Below are 13744 nucleotides of genomic sequence, written 5' to 3' on the forward strand. Positions count from 1 at the left end.
CAATGACATTCAATCCTCAGAACAATAATTCTCCTCATCTTGGTCTTAAAAGGGCAACCTCTGCTTTTAAAACAATGCCCCCTAGTTCTGCATTGACCCACAAAGATCTTGCAGACTTCAATTAAGTCACTCCTTGCTCTTCTAAACTCCAATGGAAATAAACCCAGTCTGTCTCAGCTTTCCTCTCAGACAGCCTGCTCATTACAGGTATCCATCTAAAAATCCTCCTCTGATCCATCTCCAGCTCATTTAAATCCTTCCAAACCTAATCTCACCAATGCCCTGTATAATCGAAACATAACATCCTTACATTTATGTGCAATTCCTCTCATGATAAAGGATAGCATTCCATTAGCTGCCTGTACCTGCATACTAACTTTTTTGTTAACTCATGCACTAGAACACCAAGATCCCTCTACACTTTGGAATTCTGCAATCATTCACCATTTAAGTAACACATTGCTTTTTAATTCTTCCTATCAAAGTGAACTTCATAACTTCCCCACATTATACTCCATCTGTCATATTTTTGTCCATTCACTCAACCTATCTAAATCCATCTGGCTGAGCGAGTGGGCGAGGACCTGGTAGATAGAGTATAATGTTAGCAAGTGTGAGGTTATCCACTTTGATAGAAATAATAGTAGGAGGGATTATTATTTAAAAGGCGAAAAGCTGCAGCATGCGACAGTGCAGAGGGACCTGGGGGTCCTTGTGCACGAATCGTAAAATCCCAGTCTGCGGGTGCAGCAGGTGATCAAGGAGAATGGAATGTTGGCCTTTATAGCGAGGGGGAATAGAATATAAAAGCAGGGAGGTCTTGCTGCAACTGTACAGGGTACTGGTGAGGCCGCAGCTGGAGTACTGTGTGCAGTTTTGGTAGCCGCACTTGCGGAATGATATACTGGCCTTGGACGGAGTGCAGAGAAGGTTCACTAGGCTGATACTGGAGATGAGGGGATTAGCCTATGAAGAGAGACTGAATAGACTGGGTCTGTACTCGTTGGAGTTTAGAATGCTGAGGGGGGGATCTTATAGAGACATATAAGATAATGAAGGGGATAGATAGGGAAGAGATAGGGAGATTCTTCCCACTTAGAAAGGATAGCAGGACTAGAGGGCACAGCCTCAAGATAAGGTGGGGGGAGGCATTTAGATCGTTGAGGAGGAACTTCTTCACTCAAAGGGTGGTGAATCTCTGAAATTCTCTGCCCGTTGAAGCGGTGGAGGCTACCTCACTGAATATATTTAAGTCACGGGTAGATAGGTTTCTGATAGAAAAGGAATTAAGGGTTATGGGGAGAAAGCGGGAAAGTGGAACTGATCCACTTCAGATCAGCCATGATCTTATTGAATGGTGGGGCAGGCTCGGAGGGCTAGATGGCCTACCCCTGCTCCTATTTCTTATGTTCTTATGTGCAACCTCATGTCACCTTCATAACATACTTTCCTACCTATCTTTGAGTCATCTGCAAATATGGCGACCATGCCTTCAGTCACCTTGTTTAAGATTCTGATGGAAATTTAAGTTGACCCCTGTGTGACTCCACTCATCACGAATCAGACAAAGGCACCTTTATGCATACCCTGCTTTCTGCTGGCCAACCATATCTTCCGCCCATGCCAGCATGTTACCCACTACACCATGAGCTTTTTCTCCACAACAGCCTTTGATGTGGCACCTTATCAAATGCCTTCTGGAAATCATAGTATGTCTACAAGCTTCCTTTTATCCACAGCACATTAGACCTTCAAAGTTAAAGTTAAAGTTTATTTATTAGTCACAAGTAAGGCTTACATCAACACTGCAATGAAGTTATTGTGAAATTCCCCTAGTCACCACAGTCCGGCGCCTGTTCAGGTCAATGCACCTAACCAACATGTCTTTCAGAATGTGGGAGGAAACCAGAGCACCCGGAAGAAACCCATGCAAACACAGGGAGAATGTGCAAACTCCACACAGTGACCCAAGCCAGGAATCAAACCTAGATCCCTGGCGCTGTGATGCAGCACTGCCAACCACTGTGCTACCGTGCAGACCCCCAATAAATTGGTTAAACATGATTTCCGTTTCACAAAACTATGCTGACTCTTCTCAATTATCTTGACTTTTTCTAAATGCCCAGCAATATCCTCTTCAATGACTGGTTTTAACACCTTCCCCCAACACAAGCCAAGGTAATTAACAGTTTCTGGTTGTCTGCTTTCTCCTTTCTTAACTTAGAGGGGTTATTTTTGCAACTTTCTAATCTGATAGAAGCTTTCTAGAACCTAGTGAATTTTGGAAAATTAACAGCAATGCATCTACCAGCTCTGGCCACTCTTTTGAGAAACTATGTTGAAATCCTTCAGGACCTGGTTGAGAATGTAGGAGGCATATTTAATAAGTTTGCAGATGACACCAAGATTGGTAGCATAGTGGACAGTGAAGAAAGTCATCTCCAATTGCAACAGGATCTTGATCAATTGGACCAGTGGACTGACAAATGGCAGATGGAGTTTAATCTAGACAAATGCGAGGTGATGCATTTTGGTAGACTGAACCTGGGCAGGACTTACTCAGTTAATGGTAGGGCGTTGGGGAGAGTTACAGAACAAAGAGATCTCGAAGTACATGTTCAGAGCTCCTTGGAAGTGGAGTCACAGATGGGCAATGGTGAAGGAGGCATTCAGCATTGCTTGCTTTGATCAGTCAGAACATTGAATACAGGAGTTGGAACGTTTTGTTGAAGTTGTGCAAGGCATTGGTATGACCACACTTGGAATACTGTGTGCAATTCTGGTCACCCAATTGTAGAAAGGATATTGTTAAACCAGAAAGAGTGCAGAAAAGATTTACTAGGATGCTACTGGGGCTTGGTGGATTGAGTTATAAGGACAGGCTGGATAGACTGGGATCATTTTTTTCCCTGGAACTTAGGAGGCTGAGGGGTGATAGCATAGAAGTCTATAAAATAACGAGGGGCACAGATCAGCTAGATAGTCTATATCTTTTCCCAAAGGTAGGGAAGTCTAAAACTAGAGGGCATAGGATTAAGGTGAAAGAGGAGAGATACAGAAGTGTCCAGAGGGGCAATGTTTTCACACAGAGGGTGGTGAGTGTCAGGAACAAGCTGCCTGAGGTAGTAGTAGAGGCGGGTACAATTTTGTCTTTTAGAAAGCAATTAGACAGTTACATGGGTATGATGGGATAGAGAGATATGGGCCAAATGCGGACAACTGGGATTAGCTTAGGGGTTTTTAAAAAAAGGGCAGCATGGACAAGCTGGGCCGAAGATCCTATTTCCATGATGTAAATCGCTATGACTCTATGACTCTGACTCACAGATTTGTCAGTCCACAGCTCTATCAGTTTGCTCAGGTCCGCTTCCCTAATGATTGTTACTTTAAGTTCCTCTCTCCCTTCTACTGCATGATTTACAGGCATTACTTGTTTTTGCATCTTCTATAGTGAAAACAGAAGCTAAATATTTGGTCATTTCATCTGCCCAGGGCTTATTATCTACTTTTAACTCCCCATTGTCATTCTCTAGAGGACCAACACTCGCTTTGCTTATTCTTTTCCTTTTTAAATATCTGTAGAAATGCTTGCTATCTGTTAATACATTTTTAATTGGCTTCTTCTCATGCTTCAATTTTTTTTACCCTGATGAACCTTTTGTTACTCTTTGCTCTTTTATTCTGACCAATCATCCGACCTGACACTCATCTTTGGACAATGATATACTTTTTCAAGTTGCTTGGTTGTAGTGAAGTAGGAAAAGGTATGAAATTATTTTTTGGGCATTGGGAAGCAGGAAGGCTCTTTCAGGCTCCACAACAATATCATGGACTGATGTACCCGCACACTCCATAACAGCACCATTCCTCAGACCAAGTTGCCAGCTAGCCAGCAGACATATCTCTAAACCATCCAACATGGCACCAGCCCACAGCTGACAAGCAGCAGTAAGGTGCCATCCTAGATGCACAGCTTAACAGTAGCACAATGAGACACAAGCCTTGAAATATCTTTGGCTTCAGTGACCAGGACAGGCATGTGCCCTTTACCTGCCCCATTACAGAACTTATAATCCATCCCAAGATATCTGGAAATATTATTGAACATCAAGCTACCAGTAGGTACACAAAAGCATTCATGATACTCCATTCCCTCTTCAAACCAAACTGATTTGTATTATTTAGGGAAACTTGCAGTTTGTAGGATTGAAATAACCATTAAGCATCTTCTCTGCAAAGAAAGGAGTATAATTCAGGAATGATCAGGAACAAAGTATAACTGTATTTTCAAAAGTCAGCGCAAATACAATGAATCGAATTATATTTTGTGCTGTAAGTTTCTATGATTCTACTACACATTTAGATCAGTGTCTCTATCCAGCCTCAAGTGGCTATAAGATTTCTCACGAACCTACAGACAGCGCAAATATTTTAAATTCACTCGGACATGCACCAACTTGAAAAACATGGGCAAGGCCAATAGGTACAAGATAAAAAGAAATTCTTCCTGGCTTATAAAAAAGAGCACCAGAAAGTCTGCAAACACATTATCACATTCTGGAATAGCTCAACTGTTTTCCATTTATGCAACAAATCAGAATGTAATTTATTACATGAAAGGTTACTCACAGTAACAGTGTAATCAGATGACTAATAGGTTGGATCAACAATTTTGCTCAACGTACAAACATCCCACAATAGTTATATCACTCTGTAACATTTACATTTACTTGGAAAGTTCAACCTCAAATCAAATCGACTATCAAAACCTTTTCCATTATAAAAGCGAAATCTCACTTTATCAGTTCAAGTGCAATTAGGATGGGCAATAAATGCTGGCCCAGCCTGCAATGCCCACATCCCTTGGATGAATAAAGAATTATGGTTAAATTAAACAACTAGCTTTTGGAATGCTTGCTGCCCTTTCGTCAGGTGAGTGGGAGTTCTATTCACAAACAGGACATATAAAGACACAAACTCAATTTACAAAGTAATGATTGGAATGTGAGTCTTTACAGGTAATCAAGTCTTAAAGATACAGACAATGTGAGTGGAGAGAACATTAAGCACGGGTTAAAGCAATGTATACTGTCTCCAGGCAGGACCGTTGGTGTGACATGAACCCAAGATCCTGATTGAGGCTGTCCTCGTGTGCGAAAATTGGCTATCAGTCTCTGCTCAGCGATTCTGCACTGTCGTGTGTCGTGAAGGCCGCCTTGGAGAATGCTTACCCAATCGGCCTCTGATCTATGGCAGCTAGCCAGCAGACATACCTCTAAACCATCCAACATGGCACCAGCCCACAGCTGACAAGCAGCAGTAAGGTGCCATCCTAGATGCACAGCTTAACAGTAGCACAATGAGACACAAGCCTTGAAATATCTTTGGCTTCAGTGACCAGGACAGGCATGTGCTCTTTACCTACCCAATTACAGAACTTATAATCCATCCCAAGATATCTGGAAATATTATTGAACATCAAGCTACCAGTAGGTACACAAAAGCATTCATATTCCATTCCCTCTTCAAACCAAACTAATTTGTATTATTTAGGGAAACTTGCAGTTTGTAGGATTGAAATAACCATTAAGCATCTTCTCTGCAAAGAAAGGAGTATAATTCAGGAATGATCAGGAACAAAGTATAACTGTATTTTCAAAAGTCAGCACAAATACAATGAATCGCTGAGTAGAGACTGATAGCCAAGTTTCACACACGAGGACTCCCTCAACCGCGATCTTGGGTTCATATCACACTATCTGTAACCTACATGACTTGCCTGGACTTGCAAAATCTCATTAACTGTCCTGTCTGGAGACAAAACACACCTCTTTAACCTGTGCTCAGTGCTCTCTCCACTCACATTGTCTGTACCTTTAAGATTTGATTACCTGTAAAGACTCGCATTCCCATCATTATTTTGTAAATTGAGTTTGTGTCTTTATATGCCCCGTTTGTGAACAGAACTCCCACTCCCCTAATGAAGGGGCAGCTCCGAAAGCTAGCAGCTTTCACTACCAAATAAACCTGTTGGACTTTAACCTAGTGTTGTGAGACTTGCGTGTTTACCCCCACTCCAACGCCGGCATCTTCACATTATAAATTAAACAAAACAGCTCAAGTACTTTAAAGTAATCAGTCACCATCTACTTTATTTTGTCCAGTTAAGAAAAATAAGCTAGAAAATTTCTGGATACTTGCTGCCATAATAATTAAAAGACAGAAGCTTTGTAGTGGAAGCTTTTCAGAACATTTTACTTTAAGTTCTGTAACAGAATCCTTTTAAAACCTAGACAGATGCTCCAATCCTGTCTGCCCATTATCATTTGGACTGTACATTATTAAGCATACTGTTTCAGCAGCAGAGTAGACATTACAATGACAATCCCACGTTGGGCTGATTATATAGGTTAGGCCTCTAATTTTTTGAGAGTCCAGATGGTAAAGCTAACCAACAGAAAGGACACCACACCCAAAAGAGATCAGGTTTACATGTATGCACTAGCTGAAAGGGACACCGGATAATGACCAGGGCTAAGAATCAAAGCCCGTTTTATCTTACCAAGGGGAGTAGAGGCTAATCATAGTACCTTCACTGCCAACCCAGCTATTGTCAGCTAACTCAGCACACAATGGTGGTTTAACCTGGAACGTTCTGAGCTGGGGTTAGAGTTTCACTGACACATATTGCTATTATTAACCACAATGAGAGAGATTAAATTCTGCCTTTCTTTACCTGCACAACAGTCCAGCGGTAGCACTTTCAGCAACTTTCCCTAAAACTCTCAGGCTTTGATTCTGAAGATTTTCTCTTCGGTAAGAGACATTTATAACCGCGGGATCAGAAAGCTGCAGCAACTTGTTAAACAAGTTGTGCTGAGGTTGTTCTACATCAACCAATTCCAGTAGTTTTACATGCTCCTTTTCAAGTTCAGATGCTCCTGCTTCCTCTTCATTTCCATGCTTGATCAGTGCTGCATCTTTGTCATGTAAATGTGTAGTTAAGACAGTGCCGTCTTCACTACTCTGACTGGAGGTAGGGGTCAACAAGAACTTTCCAACCTTTTGACTATGTGATACAAGGTGATATAAAACACCAAGTGCTGCAAGTGCAAAGTCTTCCAAATTATTAAAACAATCATCCACATTTGAGGCTGCAGATTCCCCAGAACTAGAGGGGCAGCAACTTCTGCTTCCAGAAGGGCTTCTTCCTGCTTTTTCAGTTTGCAAGGCTTGGCAATAAATACCAAGGTAATACTCTATTAGTGGCAAAAGATGAACTGCACCAGACAAGTCACTTTGACGTCTCAATTGAAGAGGGACTTTTGTTGCGTCCAAGGTTTTTTCTGATGGTTCTTGGTCCAAGACAAGCATGTTAATACCACACCGAGCTAAATGCTGAAGGTCACTTAGGCTTGAAAGGATTCCTTTCATTCCAACTTCAGACGTTTTCCCAGTTGATGAAGACCCACTGCAAAAATCAAAGGCATTATTTTAACACATTTTTATTATTTGTCTTCTCATTTAACACATTCTGAATAGTCCAGTGAGGTTGTCTCTGCAACTATTAATCAAGATCCACAATGACTGACAGAACTTGGTAAATTAGACTGAATCTATGAAACAAGCTGTGCAGGGCAAGTAGAAATATCACTGAAGACCAGGACCAAAATCCAGGCTTTCTGAATGCAACCCAAATGCTGTGTTCTGGAACCACTGACTACTACACACAGGACAGCACAGTGGCTAGCACTGCTGTCCCACAGCAGGAACCTGGGTTCAATTCCAGCCTTGATTCACTGTCTATGTGGAGTTTGCACATTCTGCCCACATGGATTTCTTCCAAGTGCTCTGGTTTCCTCTCATAATCAAAGATGTGCTGATAAGGTTGATTGACCATAATAAATTGCCCCTTAGCGTCAGGGGATTGGCAAGGTAAGTAAGTGGGGCCTGAATGGCATTGTCGTCCGTGCAGGCTTGATGGACTGAATGGTCTCCTTCTGCACTGTAGGGATTCTATTCTATGATTCTGTGGAAGTTTCTGTTTTAAAGAAGTATACTTTGTAGATTTATCACCTATCCACTTTTTTTTTAAATTGTGAAGTTTTTAGCTTTAGATCTTTGAGAAAGATTAATTACTGTGGCAGTTCCATGCACAATGGACCACTGCCATATTAAACACCAAATGAAACTAATTGTTAGAATAATTGTGCTTTAGCTGCTATAATAATAATTTTATTAGTGTCACAAGTAGGCTTACATTAACACTGCAATGAAGTTACTATGAAAATCCCCTAGTCACCACACTCTGGCGCCTGTTCAGGTGTACTGAGGGAGAATTTAGCACAGCCACTCCACCTAACTTGCACATCTTCCTGACTGTGGGAGGAAACCGGAGCACCCAGAGGAAACCCCCGCAGATGCAAGGAGAACGTGTGGACTCCGCACAGACAGTGGCCTAAGGCTGGAATTGAACCTGGGCCCCTGGCTATGAGGCAGCAGTGCTAACCACTGTGCCACTGTTGAGAATAAAAGAAATATGTAATAAATAATGAATGTGTAATAAATGGTAGCAACAAAGACATTAAATCCACTTATTATTTGATGACTGTAACAGAAAATTTTCATTATACCTGTAAAAACAGGACTAGACAAGATAGATGGAGGAAGGATATTCCTGGCGATATGTCCAGAACTAGATGTCATAGTCTAAGAAAACTGGATAATGCTTTTAGGACAGAGATGAGGAGAAGTTTCTTCATCCAGAGAGTGGTGAACCCATGGAATTTGCGACCGCAGACAATAAAAGGAATTGGATACGGCTCTTGGGCGACAGGCATCAGAGAATATGGAAAGGAAGATAGGATCAGGCTATTGAGTAGGAATTTCAGGTATAATGAATGGTGAAGTAGGCTCGGAGGACTGAATGGTCAACCCTCGCTCCAATTTTTATTGTTTCTATATAAACAGGTTTAGGAATAAATGGAACGTCACTCAAAATAAATTTTTGAATGCCAAAGCATACATATAATATTTATGTAAATTGTGTAAGATTTAAAGGGATGCACTGAGAAGTAGGAAGAATGATCAAGAAGAGAAAGCCAAGCAAAAACGTGTGGATGGCACCTCAAGGTTTGGGAGAATTCGGGAATGGAATTCCTAGGTATGGAGCCTAACTCATTTGTCTAACATTTAACAAGGCTTCATTATAAAAGAGAGTTGGAGGATAATTTGAGGTTTTCAATATTGCTCAATTTCCAACCACTGAAGGCTGACTGCACTTTAAGCACTAAACAACTGTCAAGGATGGATACTTACTTTCAGAATTAAACTTCAGCATGGTAGCTTATATACTCAAAAAAAACCTGATCTACCTTGCTGGAATTCAAGAGGAGGCTAAAATTAAAGCTGTAATCATTCATTCCAATTTCAAAAAGAAAATAAGTTTAAGAGAAAAGTCAAATTACATTATTTAATTTTCTTCAATTTGCTACAGTCAGCTGATAACTGCCACAATTCTTTTTGTCCCAACATCACCATTCCATCCGTGGAGACAATAAGTCTCAGATTATTTGCAACCAATATTATGAAGGGAAATAGTATAATCGTCTGCTGAATAATCTGCTGAAACCATATTTCAGGAATCCTTTTCCAATTTTAAGTGAATAAGATCATTTATTTATCATCACCATTCCCTTGCACTATTCACCAATAAAATACCGCCAGAATGTTTTTTTTTCAAAAGATGTAATTTTAGGGCTGTTTAATTTTAGCATAAACTGATGTGGAACTTTATTCATACTTACTTTTCTCATTTGCAACAAATCATACTTACTTGCTGAGGCAACTGTGTTGTTGGACCAAGCTGTAAAAAGTTTCTGAATTGCTGTTGAGAAGGTGACTCAACCCCAAATTCCCAGGACCAACTGGTTGGCTAAGCAATATAGTCATCAATACAGCACCTTAAGAAGCATAAATTCCACATTAAGAAAAATCACCATGTGGCCTTGATGTCAACAACTAATGCATAAGCAAAATGGAAGAAAACTTCCAATTACAAACTTAACCAATTTCTTATCTGGCCAATTTAACAATTAGTTTATCTGTTCCTTAGACCATTTGGGATCTTGCCTTGCAACAAGACCTATTCAAATGATAATGGTTACAGAGTTGGTTCAGTTACATTCCAGTGTCCATATTTCCCTAACGTTTGACGCTATGGAGCAACCGGGAGAACAACCTAGAATACACAATCAGTGAGATGTCTGCAAAAGCCTTTTCTAACTCTCCCTATCTCAGGCATCTCCAATATCAACATATTGCTCATTCAAAGGATCAAATCTGTGCAACGGTCTTAATCTAGGCTATAGGACTGAGAGTTTATGATGGGACCTGATGGGGCTTAAAAGAATGAGAAAAAGTGAATGACTAAACTCAATTTTCACCAGTCAATAATAAGTATGTCACTTAGTAGGAGACAATAAATAAAGACCTCGAAATTCTATGGAAATCTCACCTTCGACAGATCTTCTTGTAGCCATCTGAAGATCAGCTTTGGACCAGGTTATTTGGTTCCCCTCACCAATACAAATGGAATGTGGCACAGCAGAGTCTAAAAAAAACAAAAGATTCACCAAGCCTGATAAAACACTTCAAACCAAATAACATTAACTGAGCCAAGTGTCAAAGCTGTGACTTAAACTGCAATATAAATTGTATCTAACGCAGGGAAAATAAGGGGCAGGATTTTCCTCCCCCTTCACAGTGAGTTTTGCAGCAGTGCTGCGCTCACTGGTGGTGAGATGTCATGGTCCTGCTGTCGTCAACGGGGTTTCCCATTGAATGCACCCCATGACACTGGGAAACCCATGGGGCTGCAAGATCCCACCAGCATAAATGGCAGCAAGATTGTGGTTGATCCTTTGAAGATCTCTGCTTTGCAAAAGCAACACGAAGTAAATAAAAAAGTGAAAGAAAAGTGCATTTTACTGTTCACATACTCTCCTTCACTTCCAAAGAAATTGAACAATGGAGTGAAGCTACAAATGTAATACTTCACGCCTACGCTATTTTGACTGGACACATATAATCCTCAAGCGCCATTAACTTAAAGCCTCAAGAAGCTAGGATGGAAAAATTGCTGCCATTGAGAAAAAATTCAGTCCCTGGTACAAAAGGTTTGAGAGCATGGACACCAGGAAGTGTAGGCCAAAATGAAGATTTCTGTGGATTATCCGATGAAGTCCTCGGCCGATTCTTCGTTAACTCCTCATGGAAGGAACTACAAGTGTGTATCATCATTTCACATTAACACCCCTCTCAACTTTGGCAATTTCTTCCCTGTTCTTCTAAAATCCCAGGTTACTCTAGGATGTCATCCATAGTGAGGTCTTCTGTAAGCAAGCACTATTTTCAACACATGTGCTCATCTTTAAAAGGCACAGGAAAATGAGATTCCAGAAATTAAATGGTCAACATACTAAATGTATTGAATTCTCACAATCTAACAATTGCTGCTATTCAAATAACTATAGAATCTAACCTAATGTCTGCATTTTTAGGTTTCCTCAATGACTAAAGGCTCCAGTTCCCCATAGGATGGCAATTTCTCCACAAGTTCAGAAAACTATGGAGCCCAAACAGTGATGGCTGACTGGCATCTCGGAATTCCACTAGATTGAAGAAACTTAATAGCGCAATAACTTTACACCTGTTATTTGTTTGTTGAGTGCAGCATGTAACTTTTAATTGCGAAGCATTTAGACAAAGCTCCTTAAAGAATCCTTCACTTTGTAATTAATCAGGTCTGCAATTGTCCCACTAATCAGAAGCTTCACTTGCATTTTGCTATGCTAAAAACAAGCACCATATTCATTCTTCACTACTGGTTCCAATTTTCTCTTTTACTCTTATAATGCAGGATTAACACTGGAATAGATAATCATGGGCACGTGGGAAAAGAGATTACAGATTAAATATCGAGGGCATATTTCCAGGTTGTACCAATGTTTTAAAAAGCCCATTATTTACAGGAACATTAGCTGGCCAAGAAGGCTCACATCCTGTTAAGTCACATCCTTGCAAAACCTCAAAAATATATCAAATATAATGATAGTTTACCTTCAGATTGTTTGCTGTGAGAGAATTTTCCCTGAATGGAATTAAGTGAGGGACATTTTTTCGATATTTCCTTCCTGGCAATGTGCAACGCTTTCAAATCCTTTGTATCTGTAAAAGCAAGAGTTAAAATTTGAATATTATTTCACAGTTTCATAACATCACCCATCTTTGCCCCTGACATCCCATCTGACACTGAAACCCTTGTGAATACCTTTTCTCACCTCTAGGCCAAACAATTACAATACTCTCCTGCATGGCCTCCCATTCTACATATTATCCCAAACACTGCTGCCATATCCAAACCAATATCAAAGTCCCACTCAGCTCATTGCTCCATGCTCAAGAACCTTTTATTCCAATTCCCCACATCTCCAAACAAATTCTCATAGAATCCTTACAGTGCAGAAGTAGGCCATTCGGCTCATTGAGCCTGCACCAACAACAACCCCACCCAGACCCTATTCCTGTAATCCCACATATCTACCCTGCTAGTCCCCCTGACACTAAGGGTCAATTTAACATTGTCAATCAACCTTAAAGGCACATCTTAGGACTGTGGGGGGAAACCAGGGCACAGGAGAACATGCAGACTCCACACAGACAGTCACCTGAGGATGGAATTGAGCCTGGGTCCCTGGTAATTTGAGGCAGCAGTGTTAACCACTGTGCCACCGTAAACACAGCCTGCCGTTGCCTGATCGTCCAACTCCTGGGCTGGCTTGTCAGGGTCCCTGGCCAGCAGAATGTCTCTCTCTCTCCACCATTCTGTACCTATCCCATGCCCAGTGGCAGCCCTTCACAACCCTACACTTTCACCCATCCCGCCCCCACTTTCTGGAGATGGATGGAGGTCCTTCAGGTGACAGACTCTGGGCTGGGCCATTCAAATCACTTGTGATCTCAATCCACCAATAATAACTGCCTCAACTATTGCATGCTCTAATAGCTGAAATGTCCTCCCTCTCCTGACAAAGGGTGTAGTAATGCATGCAAATTCAATTATCCAGAGCTCCAGGCCTTCAACTCTGTTGTTTAAAGTCATATTCCTCTGCAGTTGGCCAGAGTCAAGTACAGGGCAGACATGGCAGCTAGCCCATCACATCTGACTCTATAGAAATAACCATGGTGGAAACAAGGTCAATGTGCAAATTGGTGGGAACCCACAGCTGCAGCTCCTCAGTCTGGAGCTGTTCCAAGGCCATTGATTTGGAGAATGCAGGAAAAGTATTCTTCTGTTTAATTTCTGCAATGCAAGCTTTTTTTTGAAGAATGTTCTTTTGTCTCTTTATGTTTTGATGATTCTATTGTTTCTAACACTATTGAAGCTACTTCTCACGTATCAGTTATTTGACATTCAAATCTTGTCTGAACATACAATGTTAAAAGTTATTTATTTACATTGCTTCGTTTAAAAGCAATATTTCATTGACCCAATCTCTAACATTGACAAGATCAGCATTTTAGAATCAAGCTAAGCGGATACGCCACACAATTAGATTTTGAAAATTCAGTTAGGAAAAATGAACTTTGCTGCTACAAGCTGCATTCCAAAAATTCCTTTTTGTTTAAATAACTTAAAAGTAGTCAAAGAGAAAGGAACTGTGTGTTTAGAGTTGTGGATGAT

The 13744-nt window shown here is 40.8% G+C and overlaps 1 protein-coding gene across 2 annotated transcripts in view; it reads right to left on the minus strand.

Annotated features, from left to right (window-relative positions):
• The window catches only part of atrip (ATR interacting protein), a 49822-nt gene that overhangs the window by 16374 nt on the left and 19704 nt on the right, over positions 1 to 13744 (minus strand). For both annotated transcript variants that reach the window (XM_080181785.1, XM_080181784.1), the window contains 4 exons: positions 12121 to 12228; positions 10517 to 10612; positions 9836 to 9962; positions 6737 to 7471 (listed from right to left, as the gene is read on the minus strand). In XM_080181785.1, coding sequence (XP_080037911.1) covers positions 6737 to 7471; positions 9836 to 9962; positions 10517 to 10612; positions 12121 to 12228 — 1066 coding nt within the window. The remainder of the gene's footprint in view (positions 1 to 6736; positions 7472 to 9835; positions 9963 to 10516; positions 10613 to 12120; positions 12229 to 13744) is intronic.

This window comes from Carcharhinus amblyrhynchos, chromosome 3 (assembly GCF_965287045.1).
Source record: "Carcharhinus amblyrhynchos chromosome 3, sCarAmb.v2.hapA, whole genome shotgun sequence".
NCBI lineage: Eukaryota > Metazoa > Chordata > Chondrichthyes > Carcharhiniformes > Carcharhinidae > Carcharhinus > Carcharhinus amblyrhynchos.